At 40.0% G+C, this 15,717-nt stretch overlaps 1 protein-coding gene across 1 annotated transcript in view; it reads left to right on the top strand.

Moving 5' to 3' along the window:
* The window catches only part of RET (ret proto-oncogene), a 168,626-nt gene extending 153,079 nt beyond the window's left edge, over positions 1 to 15,547 (top strand). Inside the window, exons 17-20 of the mRNA XM_090057837.1 lie at positions 4,059 to 4,196; positions 8,428 to 8,527; positions 11,581 to 11,728; positions 13,626 to 15,547. Of these exons, the coding sequence (XP_089913963.1) occupies positions 4,059 to 4,196; positions 8,428 to 8,527; positions 11,581 to 11,728; positions 13,626 to 13,783 (544 nt within the window). The 3' untranslated portion in view covers positions 13,784 to 15,547. The remainder of the gene's footprint in view (positions 1 to 4,058; positions 4,197 to 8,427; positions 8,528 to 11,580; positions 11,729 to 13,625) is intronic.
* Positions 15,548 to 15,717: the final 170 nt, after the last annotated feature.

Genomic DNA, 15,717 nt, shown 5'->3' on the forward strand with positions numbered 1-15,717 from the left:
AGAGTGGAGCACAGTAGGGACAGCCCTTCCTTCTCAGGCTTCCAATGACAGTCGGTGGACCATATGGGATCAATTGGTGGGCCTAATATGGCCCACAGGCTGTGTTTTGCCTGCCCCAGTCTGTAACATTGAAAACAAGAACAGAGTCCAGTTCTTCTTAAGAGATGTGCTGAGTACGTCATATTACATCCCTGTCATGATGAATTTAGATGATCTCCAGTGTGTTCATACTGTGTTCTAGTTGTCTGGGAGAAAATCAGACAGCATATGGGGACTGTATCCTGTGTGATGCAAAAAGGAGATACCCAACAGAGAAGAAAAGGTGTTCCTAGTGTGAGACATTCCTGCTTTGGATGTTAGTGTTACATACGCAACCAAAAAATAGCTCATGTTTCAACTGCTGAGCAAACCACAAACCTCTGTCTTCTGTTGGGGTCTCTAAGATCAACCCTTCTCAGGAACCAAGCTCCTCGAGGAAGAATCTCCTGATCCTTATGGGCACTGACTGAAGTGTCATTTTGTCATATGATTGGCTGGTGCACTGACAAAAGTGTACAACTGCAAAGTACTTTTAAAAATGTGCAACAAATGAACCCTCATTACAGGGTTCAGATGAAGGTGCTGCAAAGTAGAGCGCCTTCATTAACTTCTGTCAATGCACACTGGGGGCAGGGCTGGGCTGAAGCAACCAAGCCCCATTCCCAATGCTGTCTTCAGGATGGGAAGGGAGGGGAGTGAGTTCTGCCTGGGATTTGCCCAGCCTGGGAGGGGGGTTGATTGGAGTCTCCCCTGCAGTGTGAAAGGCTCCAATTCCCACTCCCTTCCCCCACAATCCAGCGGAGGCTGAGCAAACCCCAGGATGGACCTCCCTCCCCTTCCTTCCCCATCTCCTATCCTGAGACAGCACCAGAGCTAGGAACAGGGGGATGGGGCTAGAAGAGACTGCAGTCATGCAGCCTCTCTTGTTGGATCGACTCCAAAGTGAAACTTGATCCTCCATCCTCCTGATCCAACAGAGAATGTCTGTGGGATTGGGAGGGTTGGTATATCTCATGGCACTTTCTGTGAAGCGCCATGAGTTAGACTGGGGAGTTGCATGTTTGTGAGCACCCTGTGTGGACTGCAATCCCCTGATATTAACCAGGCTAAGCAAGCCTGACTTTGGCTCAGACTATGCTATTCTATTACCTTAGGGAGCAATGACTGTGCTAACTTGAGACAGGACAGACACCTTAAATAAAAAAATAAATTATTTTGAACAAAAGCAGTCTTGGAAAACAGACATTAAACCCGTAAACCCATCAAGTCATGTGCCTTCTTTACTCTAAGATTTGATTTATTTATTTTTATTGAACTATTTTTGACAAAAATTTTTGACAAAAAAGTTTTCATCACAATTTAAAATATGCCCATCAAAAATATGTAGCCATTTTAATGAAACTTTGTTTATTTAAAAAAAGGGTTTTTTAATGATGTCCTCTGACAACTCTTTCAGAAAGGAATACTTTGAATCTTTTCTATAATTACTTTTTTGTAAACAAAATTAATATTTGCATTTTTAAAGGCCAAAATTAAGACTAAGATGCTCTAATTATATAGAAATAAAATATCTTGATCGACCCAAAATCATTCTTTTAATTTTATTTCACAAAAATCATTTTTGTATTTTTATTTCCATTCCATTTCATAAAAGATAAAAATTAAATTATGGGGTTCCCTAAGAAAATTCAGTTCTCATCCAGCCCTTATTATTTGCTGGATTTGATAAATGATCCAGTATTTCAGTTTTGTTTTTTTTTACAAAACACCTTTCCCTATCAGTCTGTTCTCTGACAACTGACACCCTTGTTTAGAGTTCTTTTAGTCTTTGCATTCTCAGCTGTGGTAGTGTCTCTCTGTCCTTTTAGTTTGTGGAAATTGTATTAAATCACCCTAAAGTATACAGTGATTTTGTTTCATTGCTGAGATGACCAGGTATTCATGGTATTACTAAATATCAATATCCCTAGATTATTACATAGTGGCTCCTTAACCTTTATAACCTTTCCAGAATTCCAGAATAGAGTTGAGACATATGTGCAGGTTGTTATTGCAGTAGCAGTTTCTTGGACTTGAAGTCCAACACTCCCAAACTGAAGAAGGAAAGGGTTACTTTTGGGGAGAACGGTGAGGTTTGTTTTATATATTTACCTACTTTATGGCAAATGTAATCAAAAATACTAAATCCATTCCAAAAAGTTGAATTAACCTCAGCAATTCTATATTTCTTTTTCTCCAGCTTCTTCCTTTTAAGATGTTTGTATATAGTTAGTAATTGGCATTGCTCTAATAGAAGTTCAGCTTGCCAGCTTTGATACATTTTTTCCAATCCCATTGCAAAACCCATTTCACTTCATAGGTTGGAACCTAGACAAATGTAGTGTCAGCCCACAGTCATCTTGTGTGTATTTTTCTTTCCATCTCTGAGGGCTTTTTATTCATCCACAAAGATCATACAATGGAAAATCTCTCCAACCCTCCCCCAACCTAGTTAATTGTCACAATTACAAAAATAAACTCCAATATCTGAACATTTGCCCAAAAAAGTGGAGCTAATGGAGGAACTACTAGCAAGTTACACCCTATTACAGTGTGTTGGAAAAATTCACCTTTAACAAAAGACAATCTTGGAAATAAAGCCTAGTAATACCACATATCCTGTTTGGATTAATCACACAGGGAATTATTCCCTGATGGGGCCCCAAAAAGGATTGCATGAACAAGGAGCATAAGGGAAGAATAGAAGGAATGAATAAAGTGCAGTGGAATGTTATTAATATGCATTAGGTTTTCAGAATAGGCAGACTGTTGAAAAATGAATTTATAGAACATTAGCATAAGAAAAAAATCTGTTTAAGTATCATCTAGGCCTGCACAAGACTAGTCATTTATTCTGTCTTGAACACACTGTGTACACAACCATTTCAAAGTTTTCATGGGTCCTGGATCTGGGAATGTCACTTCTCTTGTTAAAAACCTTAAAGAACTATGAAGAGAGGAGTGAAAGACAGTCATATAGAGCACTGTCTATGCTAAAATTCTGGGGTGGGATTTTCAAAGGTGTCTAAGGGAATTAGACACCTATCGCAGACATGTTGTGGATCTGTAACTCTTCTTCGGTCCCCTTCAAATTTGAAGCTTTCACAAAAATTAAACAAACAACTAGAAAACAAAAGTGGGCATTTGTTGCAATTTTTCTGTTGTTTTGCTCACCAGGGCGTCCCACTAAGCTTATACAATGAATGGAAACAAGTGATTTTGGCTGTTTTCCAAGACCTGTCATTGGGAACATTCAGATTTTTAGGGGAGTTTAAATAGGGTCTGGATTAGATTATTGTTACTTGTGCCTATCTTTCTGATGTAAGGTTTCCTCTAAAGGGAAAAGCCTCAGGCCTTTTATGCATATGTTTGTATCATGGTATTTGTGTCGTTATTGTTCAAAAGAAAGGTAGAAGAACACTTTTTACATTTCCTTTTTTTATCACAACTTTAATTGTTTATTGTGTATTTCAAATTTCCTAAAGAACTGACCAGTTCTACTTTCTACCAGCAGTACTTCTGCTTTTACGTTCCTGATTAAATAAATTCATGCAAATAGGCCTATTGGACTTTTATTGAGGTGAATTATATGACATTAAAGTGCAACTGAGAAGGATGAGCCCATAGTTGAGAATGAGATACTGAACTCAGACTAAGGAGATACTCATTAAGCTTCCAAATTTACCAGAGTTTCCTAGACAGCCTTGGCAAGTTACTTTATCCCTGAGTGCTTTAGTTCCCAATCTTCTTCATGTATAATGAGTCACCTTCTCCTACCTCTAGTCTGTCTTTTTTCGTTAATGTTTTAAATTTTGAGGAAGGCTGACTTTTTGCTATATGCTCAGTACCTAGCAAAATGGGGCTTTGGACTTGGTTGGGATCTCAAAATGATACAGTAATGGATGCTAGTTGGTTAAGGGGCCATGCTAGCCTTTTAAACTCTAGCAGTCCATGTGAATAATTATTTCTTTTTTTCTCAGATGGTCATTTGGAGTTCTGCTGTGGGAGATTGTAACCCTGGGAGGTAATCCCTATCCAGGTATTGCTCCCGAAAGACTCTTTAACCTCCTAAAAACAGGCTATAGAATGGAGAGACCAGAAAACTGCAGTGAAGAAATGTAAGTAGATCTTATTTGGTCACATTGATAGAAATCTCTCTGGAAGTAAGGTTGTTTAAATAACAGCCATCTCCAGCATAACTTTTAGGATACATGCAGATATTCACCCCAGTTGGTCTACAATCACCCTGCTTACTTTAAACTAGGTGATCATAGATTGGGAGTGATGTGCGCCAATGTTTGTTGGTTCCAAGAGCCATTCTGGGAGACTGATTTAAATAACTCAGGGTGGGGAAAGGGGCGGACAGGATGAGAGGGGCTAGTGGGTCCATTGGGTGAGGGGTGGGATTGTGGAGAGGAGCTGGTGAGTCCATGGGAGTGGTGGTGAGTCTATTGAGGGTGTTGTCCATCTAGCGGTGGTGGGGATTAGGAGGATAAAAATAGCCTAGTCAGAGTTTGGTGGGCCAGGAGTAGAAAGAGAGTAGCCCCAGGCTGGAGCATGTAGCTTGGCTTTTATAGACCCAGCTGCACTCTCAACATATGCAAACATTCACTAGATCAGCCATTCTTTTCCAATTTTAACCTCCCTGAACATCTGCAGAAATCAACATTAAGATCAACCTCAACATAGTTAAGTCGATTTAAATGTAACATCTGCACATAGGGAACTCAGGGGACAGAGTTGTAAAAGTAAGGAAATGGATATAATAAACAGGCAGAAAAGTGGGATGAGGTTACATATGTAAGGAGGATGAAAAGAATTACAATACAAGTGCCTGCAGCTATTCCCAAAATGCTTGCAGGAAACTGACTAATGTACTCACCAGCGTAAGGAAAAAACATTACTTGAATATTCAAAAGTGGAGGGACAAGAAATGTAATATAGTGATGCTTGAACTATTCAAGATATAGTTTGAACACTTTCAAATCCTGAAAAGTTGGGGCATTTATACACATGCTCCGAGAGTGGGTCAGGTGTGGGGAGAGGGCATGCTTTAAATAGAGTGGCTCTGAAAGTCACTGGAATTAAAGCACCTGGAACATCTTGTTTATTGGTGTCCCCATGCTGGAAAATGATGGTGGGGATGTTCTAACTAAAGCTCATTGAATGAGCTTTAATTAAAGTGCCCCTGCTGCCATTTTTCACCACAGAGATGCTGATGCACAAGATGCTGGAGTCTAAAGGAGCATGGTAATTACCATGCTCCAACAGACTCAGTTAAATGAGTCCACTCTGACAGCACATCAAAGCATTCTTGTTGTTCGTGTATAGGCATCCTTGTTTGTTTTCTGAAAATTAGAAGTTTTATTTTCTGGGCTCTGTCTACTCATTACATATAGATTGCTAGGTGTCAGACCTTCCTGACAGTACACAGGATAGATGCTCTGGAGAGAAATAGCCCTGTAGAGGAGATTTCTGGACCTAAAAGTCAATATGGCTGTTGTCAAATCATGAGGTCCTTGTGTAAGCCAAGCTAGTTACTCTGACTGCATGACAGCTCATCTTGTATCATTCACCTAGGCTAGGGACAGACTTTCAAAAAGCCTGAATTGATTCAATCTTTGCAGGTTAGTCTAACCTGCAGAGATTGAGCCAGTTTGCAATTGGATAGACATTTGCTTTTTATTCTGGAAATCAGACCAGTAGCCTGGGGGCACTAGAGCAGTCCTTTCCTTCCACAGTGAAGCTGAGTTGAGCGGGGGCAGGTATGGCCAGGCCACAGCAGGCCTGAGTAAGACTGAGGAGTGGTTTAAACCCCAACCTTGGTCTGCAGGGTTCAGAGGGTGGAGGAAGAGGGAGCGTGGCCAGATCACCGTAACAGGAGAGGAGGAGTAGGGGAGAGCTCTGCCCATCCCAGCAGCTCCTTCACAGCCAGGAACAAGCCCAGCATACAGCACCGCCCAGCCCCAGAGGGGAACTCTTCCCCCTCCTCCCTTCCCCCATTGCTGTGGAGGTGGGGAGGGGAGCTCTGTGCAAGGCTGCTAGGGCCCCAGAAGTGGACTCTTCCCCCCCACTGCTCCCCTCTCCTTCCCCCCGTGGAGCAGGGCCTCTGTTCAGTGCTGGGAGTGGACTCTTCCCCCTCCTCCTCCTCCTAACCCCACCTGCACCACATCGCCATGGGGGGGAGTGGGGTTTCTGTTCAGTACCGGGGGGACTCCTCTTTCTTCTCTTTTTCTCCTACTCCCCTTGCCCGTGGTGCAGGGAGGGGGCACTCTGCGTGGCACTTCCCGGTCCGGCCCAGCCAGGGCACAGCTGCTGGGGGTGACCTCACCCCCGGGGCCTGGACTGGCTTCATTCTGCTCCAGCTGAGGCAGCTGCATGGTCTGGCTGGGCCAGGGCGCGGGTGGGGCTATGCCCAGCAACTGTGGCTCATTAACGGGGATGCTGAGCCTTTTCAGCAAGTGCAGCCCAGCCTGGCCCAGTGCATGGCTAGCAGCTGCTAGCTAGGACACCTTGGAGGCACCACAGGGGCTTGTGGGTCCACGGCAGCCTGTGTGGTAGGCAGCTGCCAGGCTCTGGCCCTGCTGGTGTCTCTAAGCTGGCCTGGCTAGCAGCTGCTGGCTGCATGCTGGGCTGGGCCAGGCTGGGCTCGGTGTCCCCGCCACTGAGCTGCAGCTGCTGGCAGTGGCCCTGGCTGGGCCAGATAGCACCTCACAGAGCCACCCCCCTTCTAGCCCTGTGGCATAGGGGAGGAGGAGGAGGGGAAAGAGTACTCCCCAGCACTGAACAGAGCCCCCACTCCCCTCCATGTGGTGGTGGGGGAAGGGGGAAGAGTCCCCCCCAGCACTGAACAGAGCCTCCCTCCCTACCCTGCGGGGGGAAGAGTGCCCCTCTAGGGGCCAGGCAGCCTTGCAGAGCCCCCCTCCCCACTCCACAGCAGTTTGGGGGGGGAGGAGGAGGAGTCCCCCTTCAGTACCTCACACAGCCCTCCCCACTCTGCCTTGTGGGGGAGGAGGTGGGTGAAGCATCCCTCCCAGCACGGAACATTATGGCCCCGCCATGGTCCTGTTAGGGTGAAGAAATAGTCCCCTCTCTGCCCACTTTGTCTTAATGGGGCCATGCCAGTCAGTATCTCACTATGGCTGGTCCCTGCTCAAGTTAGAGAGCAGAGGGGTGGGGCCAGCCCTGCTGCGGAGCAGAGAGCACAGCCTAGCCCAGACAGCGTGCTGGGATGCTGGAGGACTCTGGTTTAACTTAAACTAGGAAGGGGTCTGGGACACACATTGCATAAACCAGTTTGAGCCAAATCACTTAAGTCTGATAGTACATTCAACCAGGTTTATCTCAAACCACTTTTGGCAATTTTGAAACTAGTTTATGCGTATCAAATGTCTGTTCTATTACAGGTTTAAACCCATTTCTGATTACTTAAACCAGTTTATGTGGAATGTCTGACTCTAGCCCTAATGAGAAATGAATAGTTCATTTCCCTGAATGCATCTGAGGATGAGGCACCCTGTTATAAGCTCAAAATATGGATACATCTGGAAAATGATGGCTAGGCTCTGCTTAGTCATAGTCAATGTAGGGTCCTCAGTGACTCATTTTTAACTGTGGACATCAAGAAAGACCTCCTTGTCTCTTTGAAGGATCTTTAAGCACACTTGGGAAGTAAATAGCAGCATAACTTGTACAGTTATTTTTTGTTGTGCATGATATAAACAGAATGCCATCAAGATGCAGTGAATTTAGTTGTAATCAGAAGCTAAAAAGTCGAAACATTCTACACCAAATGAATATTCAAAATGATTTGCACTCCTCCCCTTCAGCAAGCAAGATGCTTTCACTTCAAAATAGTCCTTTCCACCCAGTTATGCATGTCATGTATTTGTTTTCCCAGCCACATGATGGTTTTGTTGTAGGTTTGTTTATTTCTTTTATTCCTTTTACATGGTAAATCTGGGCAGGTTTTTTTAAGCTATTAGAGTATACATATATTAAGATAAACTACTTAAATGTTTTTTCTAAACCTGTTTCAAATGATCAAACCAAGCAGTGGGGAGGTAATGTATCCCACAAGGTTGCAATGCTTAGAAAGATTTCCCCAAACTTTTCTGTCATCTTATTTAATCTTTAATGTATTACATTCCAAAGAAGCAACATAAAAGAAAAACAGTGTAGGCTATGAAGCATTCAAAATGAAGCACTCAAAAGTTAGGAAATTCCAGGTATACAGTTGCTTGTAAAACCTTAATTCTGTCCCCTCCTGTTTCTGTCTTGAGTTCTGAAGAAGGCCATTTCCTAAAGGGACAGCATAATTAAAAACTGTATTATAATGCATACATACAGGTATAATCTGATGTTGCGCTGCTGGAAACAGGAACCAGATAAGAGGCCAACATTTGCTGAGATCAGCAAGGAATTGGAGAAAATGATGGTGAAGAGTAGGGTAAGTCTTTTGCAGTCAGAGTTTTCAAAAGGTAATAAAAACTAGTTGACAGATTTTTCTCACGTATGGAGTAATACAGAGTAAGGGTTTGACCAGAAGGGTTCCTATTTTAATCAGGATTTTAGGTATCCACAAACATGGCTTGCACTAGGTATAGTGTAACTTTGGTTAAAGTAATTCAGTTTTAAAAGATGTAGCAAATGTCAAGTCTTAAATGTGTATAGTAGATGGTTGTTTTAATCTGTGTATTATCCTTAATAATTATTAGATACCTCTTGGTAACAACGTAGAGTTAATATAAACTATTCTACTGAATAATCCAGAAGTTGGAAGCAAAATAAATAAAATAAACTGTGTGTGAATGAACACAACATTGCCAAGCAGGCTCCCCATAGGCCAGGAAATTTGGCAGTGGCAATTTAATACTGCATCTCTCCCCTGCTGGAAAATTTCCAAACCTCTTGCAGTCGGAAGGGGGCTGGACTATGCCCCCTTCCCCTTGTGCAGCCAAATCAGGGCCAGGTCCCCCCATCCTCCTGCCCAGCTGTATAAGGGCTAGGCTGGTCCCTGCCCCACTCTGTACCAGATTTGGCCCCACTACTCCTGCTGGGTTGGGCACATGGGCCAGATCTGACCTGCAGATGGGCATAAGATAAAAAGCTCGAGCACCGTGGATGTAAAGTTTCATTCTGAGAGGGAATATCTTAAGGTCCTGATAATAGTAACAAAATATTAAAACTAGTTCTTTTTACAATCTGACCTACTTTAAAACTATGAGAATCCCATAGAGATTTTCCTGGAAATTCAAAAGACCTCATTGGTAGTGGTGCCTTTACACAGACACAGCCTTCATTTTATGAAGGACTAAGCTCTATGATCCTAGAAACCAAGAAAATGTATGCATTTATTTGATTCTAGATCTGTGTAGTCCCTAAATATCTTGAATGATAGATGCCATAATACACAATGCACACACCTGTTGCTTTGTCTAACCAATACCCCTGCGCACACATTTGATTGGACTTGGACATGGAAATTATGTACGTGCAAATCATTGGTGTGTGCTGGACCAGAGGCATGTAGAGATGAGCAAATGGGACATGCGCACAGAAGTGGAGGGTGAGGTCTAAAAATAAAGCAATATGGGTACTATATATAAAATATATAAAAATGTATCTATATATAAAAGCAGTGTTATACAAAAACATTAATGTTGTCACTACTTCCAGTAGCTTTATTGTTACAGATCTAACATAGAGTACCTATATAAACAGATTCTGCATTTAAGGATGTGTTAGTGTCAACAAAGCTGCTACCACATTTATTTAAGTAAAAAGAAAGAAACCAATTACATTGAAAACAAATTAATAGAATATAATTATTTTCAAAGTTAAAAAGACTATTTTGAGAGAGATGCATTTAATAAAATATATGTAAGTGTAATTATTAAATATATTTGACAGTCACCAATTTATATCTGCTGCATATGTTGCAAACAGACTGTCTACAATATGTAGTCAATACAGTTGGTCTAATAAAAGATACTACATATACCAAAGAACCTTGCCTGCCTAATGAAAGAATAGCAATACAAAATTGGATAATATTCCTAAAGAGATTGTATAATGGATTTCTTGGTTTGCTGGCTAAGCAGAAATCGGGGCGGGGGAATCTATTTGGGGTTGATCTGAGACAACTATTTTTAAATTTTGCTTCTTAAAATGGTAATTATTTTGAGTTAAATGAAATGTTATGTTTCATCCATCACAGAACAGTCCATTTCATTTTGCACTTTGGGAATTCATCTTTTAAAAAAAATTGAATTATGGTAATTTTCAAGATAAAATACCATTTTGAAATGAAAAATCAAAATGTTTCATTTAGAAAGAGTAGAAGGAAAGCATTCCAACTTCATATTTTTTCAGTATTTTTCATTAGCTGCAAACAACTTACACAATTGGCAGAAGTCATGAATTGTTTTGGTTGACCCAAATATTTATTTTTATGTGGGGAAAAAAAGAATCACCCCAAATCTTTTCCATTTCTGTCATCCTATACATGACTATGACATTGCTGCAAAATTGTAGGAATGCCTTGCAGGCCTTGTGGAAGCTCCATTCTTCTCCATTTACATCTCAAGGATAAGTGAGAATAAACAGTACATGTCTGGTGGAGCTTTGAATGCTGTCTTAACTTACTGGCAAGTATAGTTAAATGTAAGGGCATGAGAAGTGCCAGAGTGCATCACAGCAGCACTGTCTAGCTTAGTATCCTGTTTCTGACAGAGGGTAGTAGCAGAAAGAGAGAGAGAATATGAATGGGTCATGTTTTGAGTGATCCATCTCATCATACTTTCCCTGATATCTGCCATCATTGATTTAGGGATATCAGTGGGTATGTACCTTCACTGAGCTGTTTAATAACTCTCAATGGACCAGTTCTCCATGAATTTATCTAAACCCTTTTTGACCTTTGTTATACAACTTGCTTCTACAACCTTTTGCAGCAACAAGTTTCACAAATGAACTACACAAGCATAAAAAACTATTTCCTCTTGTTTGGTTTGAACCTGCTTCCTGATAAATTCAGTGTGTGCCCCTTAGTTCTTGTATTCTGGTACTTGACAAATAACAGCTCTCTATTTTTAGTTAGCATTTTACCGCATCCTGTATGATGTTATTGACCTCTATCATATTCCCCTCTCAGCCTTCTCCTTTCTAAACTGAAGAGTCCTTTTTGGTCTCTCCTGATTGCATCTGCTCCATATATCTGATCATCTTTGTTGCCTCCAAGAGCATATTTCTGTGGAGCACTCAGAGAACATATTTCTGTGGAAGTATATCTGTTGTTTGTGCAAAGATGAGCGTTGCCAAAGATAGCACACTTCACAGGAATCAAGAGTCTAAGGCAAATGCTGCTGAAATTGTGAAAAGGATGCATGTTTAGCCTGTAGTTGGTCAGTTTAGGAACTAGTGAAATTTATTTAGCAGCTTTTGTTGAGGAATAACATTGTCAGATATTGTAACCCAGCCTTTTATTCATTTATTTGGTAGGACTACTTAGATCTTGCAGCTTCCACACCCTCTGACTCCTTACTTTATGATGACGGGCTCTCAGAAGAGGAGACTCCCCTCGTGGACTGTAATAATGCTCCCCTCCCTCGAACCCTTCCTTCCACATGGATTGAAAACAAACTCTATGGTAGAATTTCACATGCATTTACTAGATTCTAGCAACACAAAAAAGTGATTTTTCTTCTGCACTGTCCTCAGACTCTGTAACCCCATTAGAATGTTTCTTGTCTGAATGAAACCAATCAATTTGCTTGGAAAGCTTTTTTATTTGTAACTGTAAAACTTTGCATCAGGACCATACGTTAGTACATTTTGCAGCTATGTTTAAAATAAAAATTGAAAAAAAGGATGTGAAAATAAGTAAACTTACCAAATATGTATCATACGATAAAGAGAAAATATGCATCAGGGAAGTACACTCAGGGGATATTTAAATGATAACAAATGAATATCCAAGCACTATACTTTGTGGGGGTGGTTGGGAACTTCAAATACATTGGCGTCTGCATCTCATTTAAGTAACAGATTTGTTCACACATTTCTAAGCATTCAGTTCAGTAGCAGGACCCAATTTGTAACAGTTTTGTGTTTATCAAGATGGATTCCCAAATCCCAGCTGCTGTTAACATGCTTTAGCTGCATAAGCTGTTTAATGTATCATGGAATTAGATGAAGTTAAAAAATACAGAAGGCAGTGGAGACTGAGCACATCTGTACAGTCCTCTGAAAATTGAACCGGTGACAGTTGTTATGAAAATACCCTCAACTGTTTTCACATCCTTTGTTTTTATCATGAAAATGTCAGCACTAAACTCTGATTGAATGATGTAGCAAATGTTTTTAAAAGGAACGTATGCTTTCATATTGTGATGGTGAGAGAGACAGTAAAAATGGTTCTTGCCAAAACTCCTATATTTTTGTCTCCTGATTAAATATTCTACATGCTTTTGGCTATTTACTAATTTCGGAGATTATATTTTTCATTCTTCAATCTGTAAGGCTTTTTAAGAAGCTCAAACTTTTCCATTGTTCTATGTACTTGTAATTCACAAATAGGTTTGGAGTCCATTTTTTTTCTACATATTAAAAGCAATTTTCATAAGTAGGTGTCCCAAGACAGGTTCTTACATAAATTTTGGGTACTTGATGGTCTGTTTTTCAAAAGCGATTGAGCAATCAGCAGTTTCCACTGAGGTCAATGACATGCTATATGATTCACCCTTTTGAAAATCTGACCAGTTATTTAGGTGCCTAAATAAGCAATATCAAGCTTCTGTTTTTGAAAAATTTGTCTCTGTTTTGGTTCTTTCACATATATACCTGCATCCTTAAGGTGCTAAACAGTTTGGTCCTTGCTCTAGGAAAGCACTCATGAGAAGCTCCATTTGCATCAAAGGGAGTAATCATATGCTTAAACTTATGCACCTGTTTAACAGTGCATTGTTGGATGGATTTAACAGCCCCTTATTGGATCCATCCCATTGTGCTCCTAGGCTTTCCTAAAATTAAGCAGATGTAAGTTGGGGAGTCATAATGGTGACATAAATTTCATCCAAAACCTGTCAAAGCCAATGGATAGATATCCATTTACATAAATGGAAATAATTTTATTGATTTCAATTAACATTAGATCTTGGCCTATGCCTACAAAGGTTTATTACTGCTTGGTGCACTTCCTGTACAGGAAGAACTTCTTCTTGCTAAGCAATTTGCTCTAATGTTGTCAGAGAAATATGAAATTGTGAGAAGTTGAAGGCTTATCAGGTGAAAAAAAATAGCTTGTATTATGCACACACATACAAACACACACTTTTTTAGCAAGGGAGCAGTTTATTTTTTCAAAGTACTTGCGTTCAACAGCATTTGTATTTCAGGCGTTTGAATACAGTTTATATCAGTTTATTTGGGACAAAAAACAGTGGACTGACTTAAAATATTGAAGGGAGTTTTGCCAAGGGCCTTACTGTCTGCACATGAAGTTATGGTTCTTCAGTGCAGAAAAAATTATCTGTTTTCATTTTTAGGCATGTCATACCCGAACTGGCCTGAGGAGAGCCCCGTTCCACTCACAAGATTCGATGGCACTAACTCTGTGTTTTCAAGATATGCAAATGATAGTGTTTATGCTAACTGGATGGTTTCACCCTCAGCGGCAAAATTTATGGACAAGTTTGATAGTTAAAAATGTCTTGGTGAAAGGTAATGGACTCATGAGGGGAAAAAACTTGCAAAGAATGCAAAGTCTATTGGCTCGTTCTTTGTGTATTTAAAACTGGTTAAACCAACTGATTTCTGGAGTAGCAAACTCTCTCTTTTTTTCTTTTTGGTAGTTCTAAAGTGGCATTATTCATGATGAAGAATATAATAGATTATTTCCCCTTCCACAAGACATATCAAACCGATAAGAGTTGTAGTTCTAGTACTTATTTTTAGCCTGCCATTTTGCAAACAGTCCGCTTTGGTAACTGTTTATTGCAAATGGCCATGAACTTCATGCTTACAATATTTTTAGGTCAGCCATCCTATATTGCAGTTTTCTTGGATGGGAAAATGTTCTTGTACTTGAACTGCTCCTTCTTATGGTGGTGGTGAATAAAAGGCCACTTGATCTAATCAGGAAGCACAAAGAATAGATGTAGGGTATGCGGGGTGAGGGGTGGGGTGGGAATTCTTCCAAAATTGAACTTGGTATAGAATCAAAAGCATCACCATGATTTTGGCATTAATAAAGCCTTTATCTTGGTTTGAAAGCAAACATTAAGTAACTCAGTAGAGAACTTGATATTTAACATCAAAGTCTTGTAAAAATGTATTGTTGTGTCTTAATGAGAAAAGAGTTTGTTTTCTTAAGTTTAAACTATTCTTACCTTTAGCACAATGGAAATAAATTTGATACAGGATATATTATATAGACCGATATCAGTCAAGCGTGCTCATTTGACACAATTAATTTCCATTACATCCATTTTACTTGCATTAAATTCTCTTGTACGTTCATGATTCCTTCCATGAATTCAAAGTTTTCTTACAGTCTACTGAACTGAATTAAAACAAATGGATATTGTTAACAGTCATGTTCAGTGAATTGAAGTCATCCTCTCCATTAAAATCTGATTTTACAGTTTAGTATATTGCCAGTACAGGACATCTCATTGACACAGATCCACATAAAACTTTGATTTTGCCAGAGTATGAGTAGGCAACATGTGTACATGGCATAGTTTATCTGATGCTTTTGTTATTAATCAATTAGTTATACCATACAGTCAAAATGTCACCCAGATTTGTTAGGGGTATGTTAAAAATAATTTTAAAAAAAGATGTGCTACAACATTGACTTGGTGTTTAGGTGAATGATCTGACTCTTATAGAGCTTATATGGAAGGCTAGATGGTCAGCACTACTTTTCTGTCTTTTATTTGTAAATTAATACCTGTGGAAGAGATTTTGTTTGTTTTCTAAAGATGTTAGAACATAAATCCTGAACGCTTGTTATTACCTTTGTGATGACTGTTCTTAAATAATCCAATTATACCAAAGCGTGCTCCTATCTCTTAAATTCCAGCCTGTCTGTTTTCATATGTTGTTTTTGTGTGTGAGCACAATGTGTGTCCATTAAAGTCTGTGATTTAAGAAGCAAATGACTCAGATTGCCAAAAACTTAACCCAGGTTTGCAACAACAAAAAGTACATATGTAAAGCACTATGTTAGAATTTATGCACTGGTTTGTAAAGGAGTATTGTATTTTATTATAACTTGGTTTTGGACAAGCAGTAGCTGTGTGAATTTTTCTTTATGCAAGCTAATAATCACTCTAAGGTACTATATGCAAAGCATAAAGATGCAGACTTGCGTACAAAGAAAGATGTCTGAATTTTAGTTGTGATCCAACAGTTGCTTTTCAAATGGCTCTGAACAGTGTGACCTAACCCTGGTTACGTTGTAAAAATGCACATCAAGTAACTATAAAATAAATGGTATAAAAAACTAAACCCATTAAATGGGCTTTTTCTTCACTGCCATCAAGAGAAAAACTACACATGAATTCAGTGAGAACAACAAAAAAGGGAGGTCTATGAGGGAGGTAACAGCTACAGCAGAAGCTTTCAGAAATG

The sequence above is a fragment of the Crocodylus siamensis genome, chromosome 7 (genome assembly GCF_052110815.1).
Source record: "Crocodylus siamensis isolate JL-2025a chromosome 7, ASM5211081v1, whole genome shotgun sequence".
In the NCBI taxonomy this organism is placed as follows: domain Eukaryota; kingdom Metazoa; phylum Chordata; order Crocodylia; family Crocodylidae; genus Crocodylus; species Crocodylus siamensis.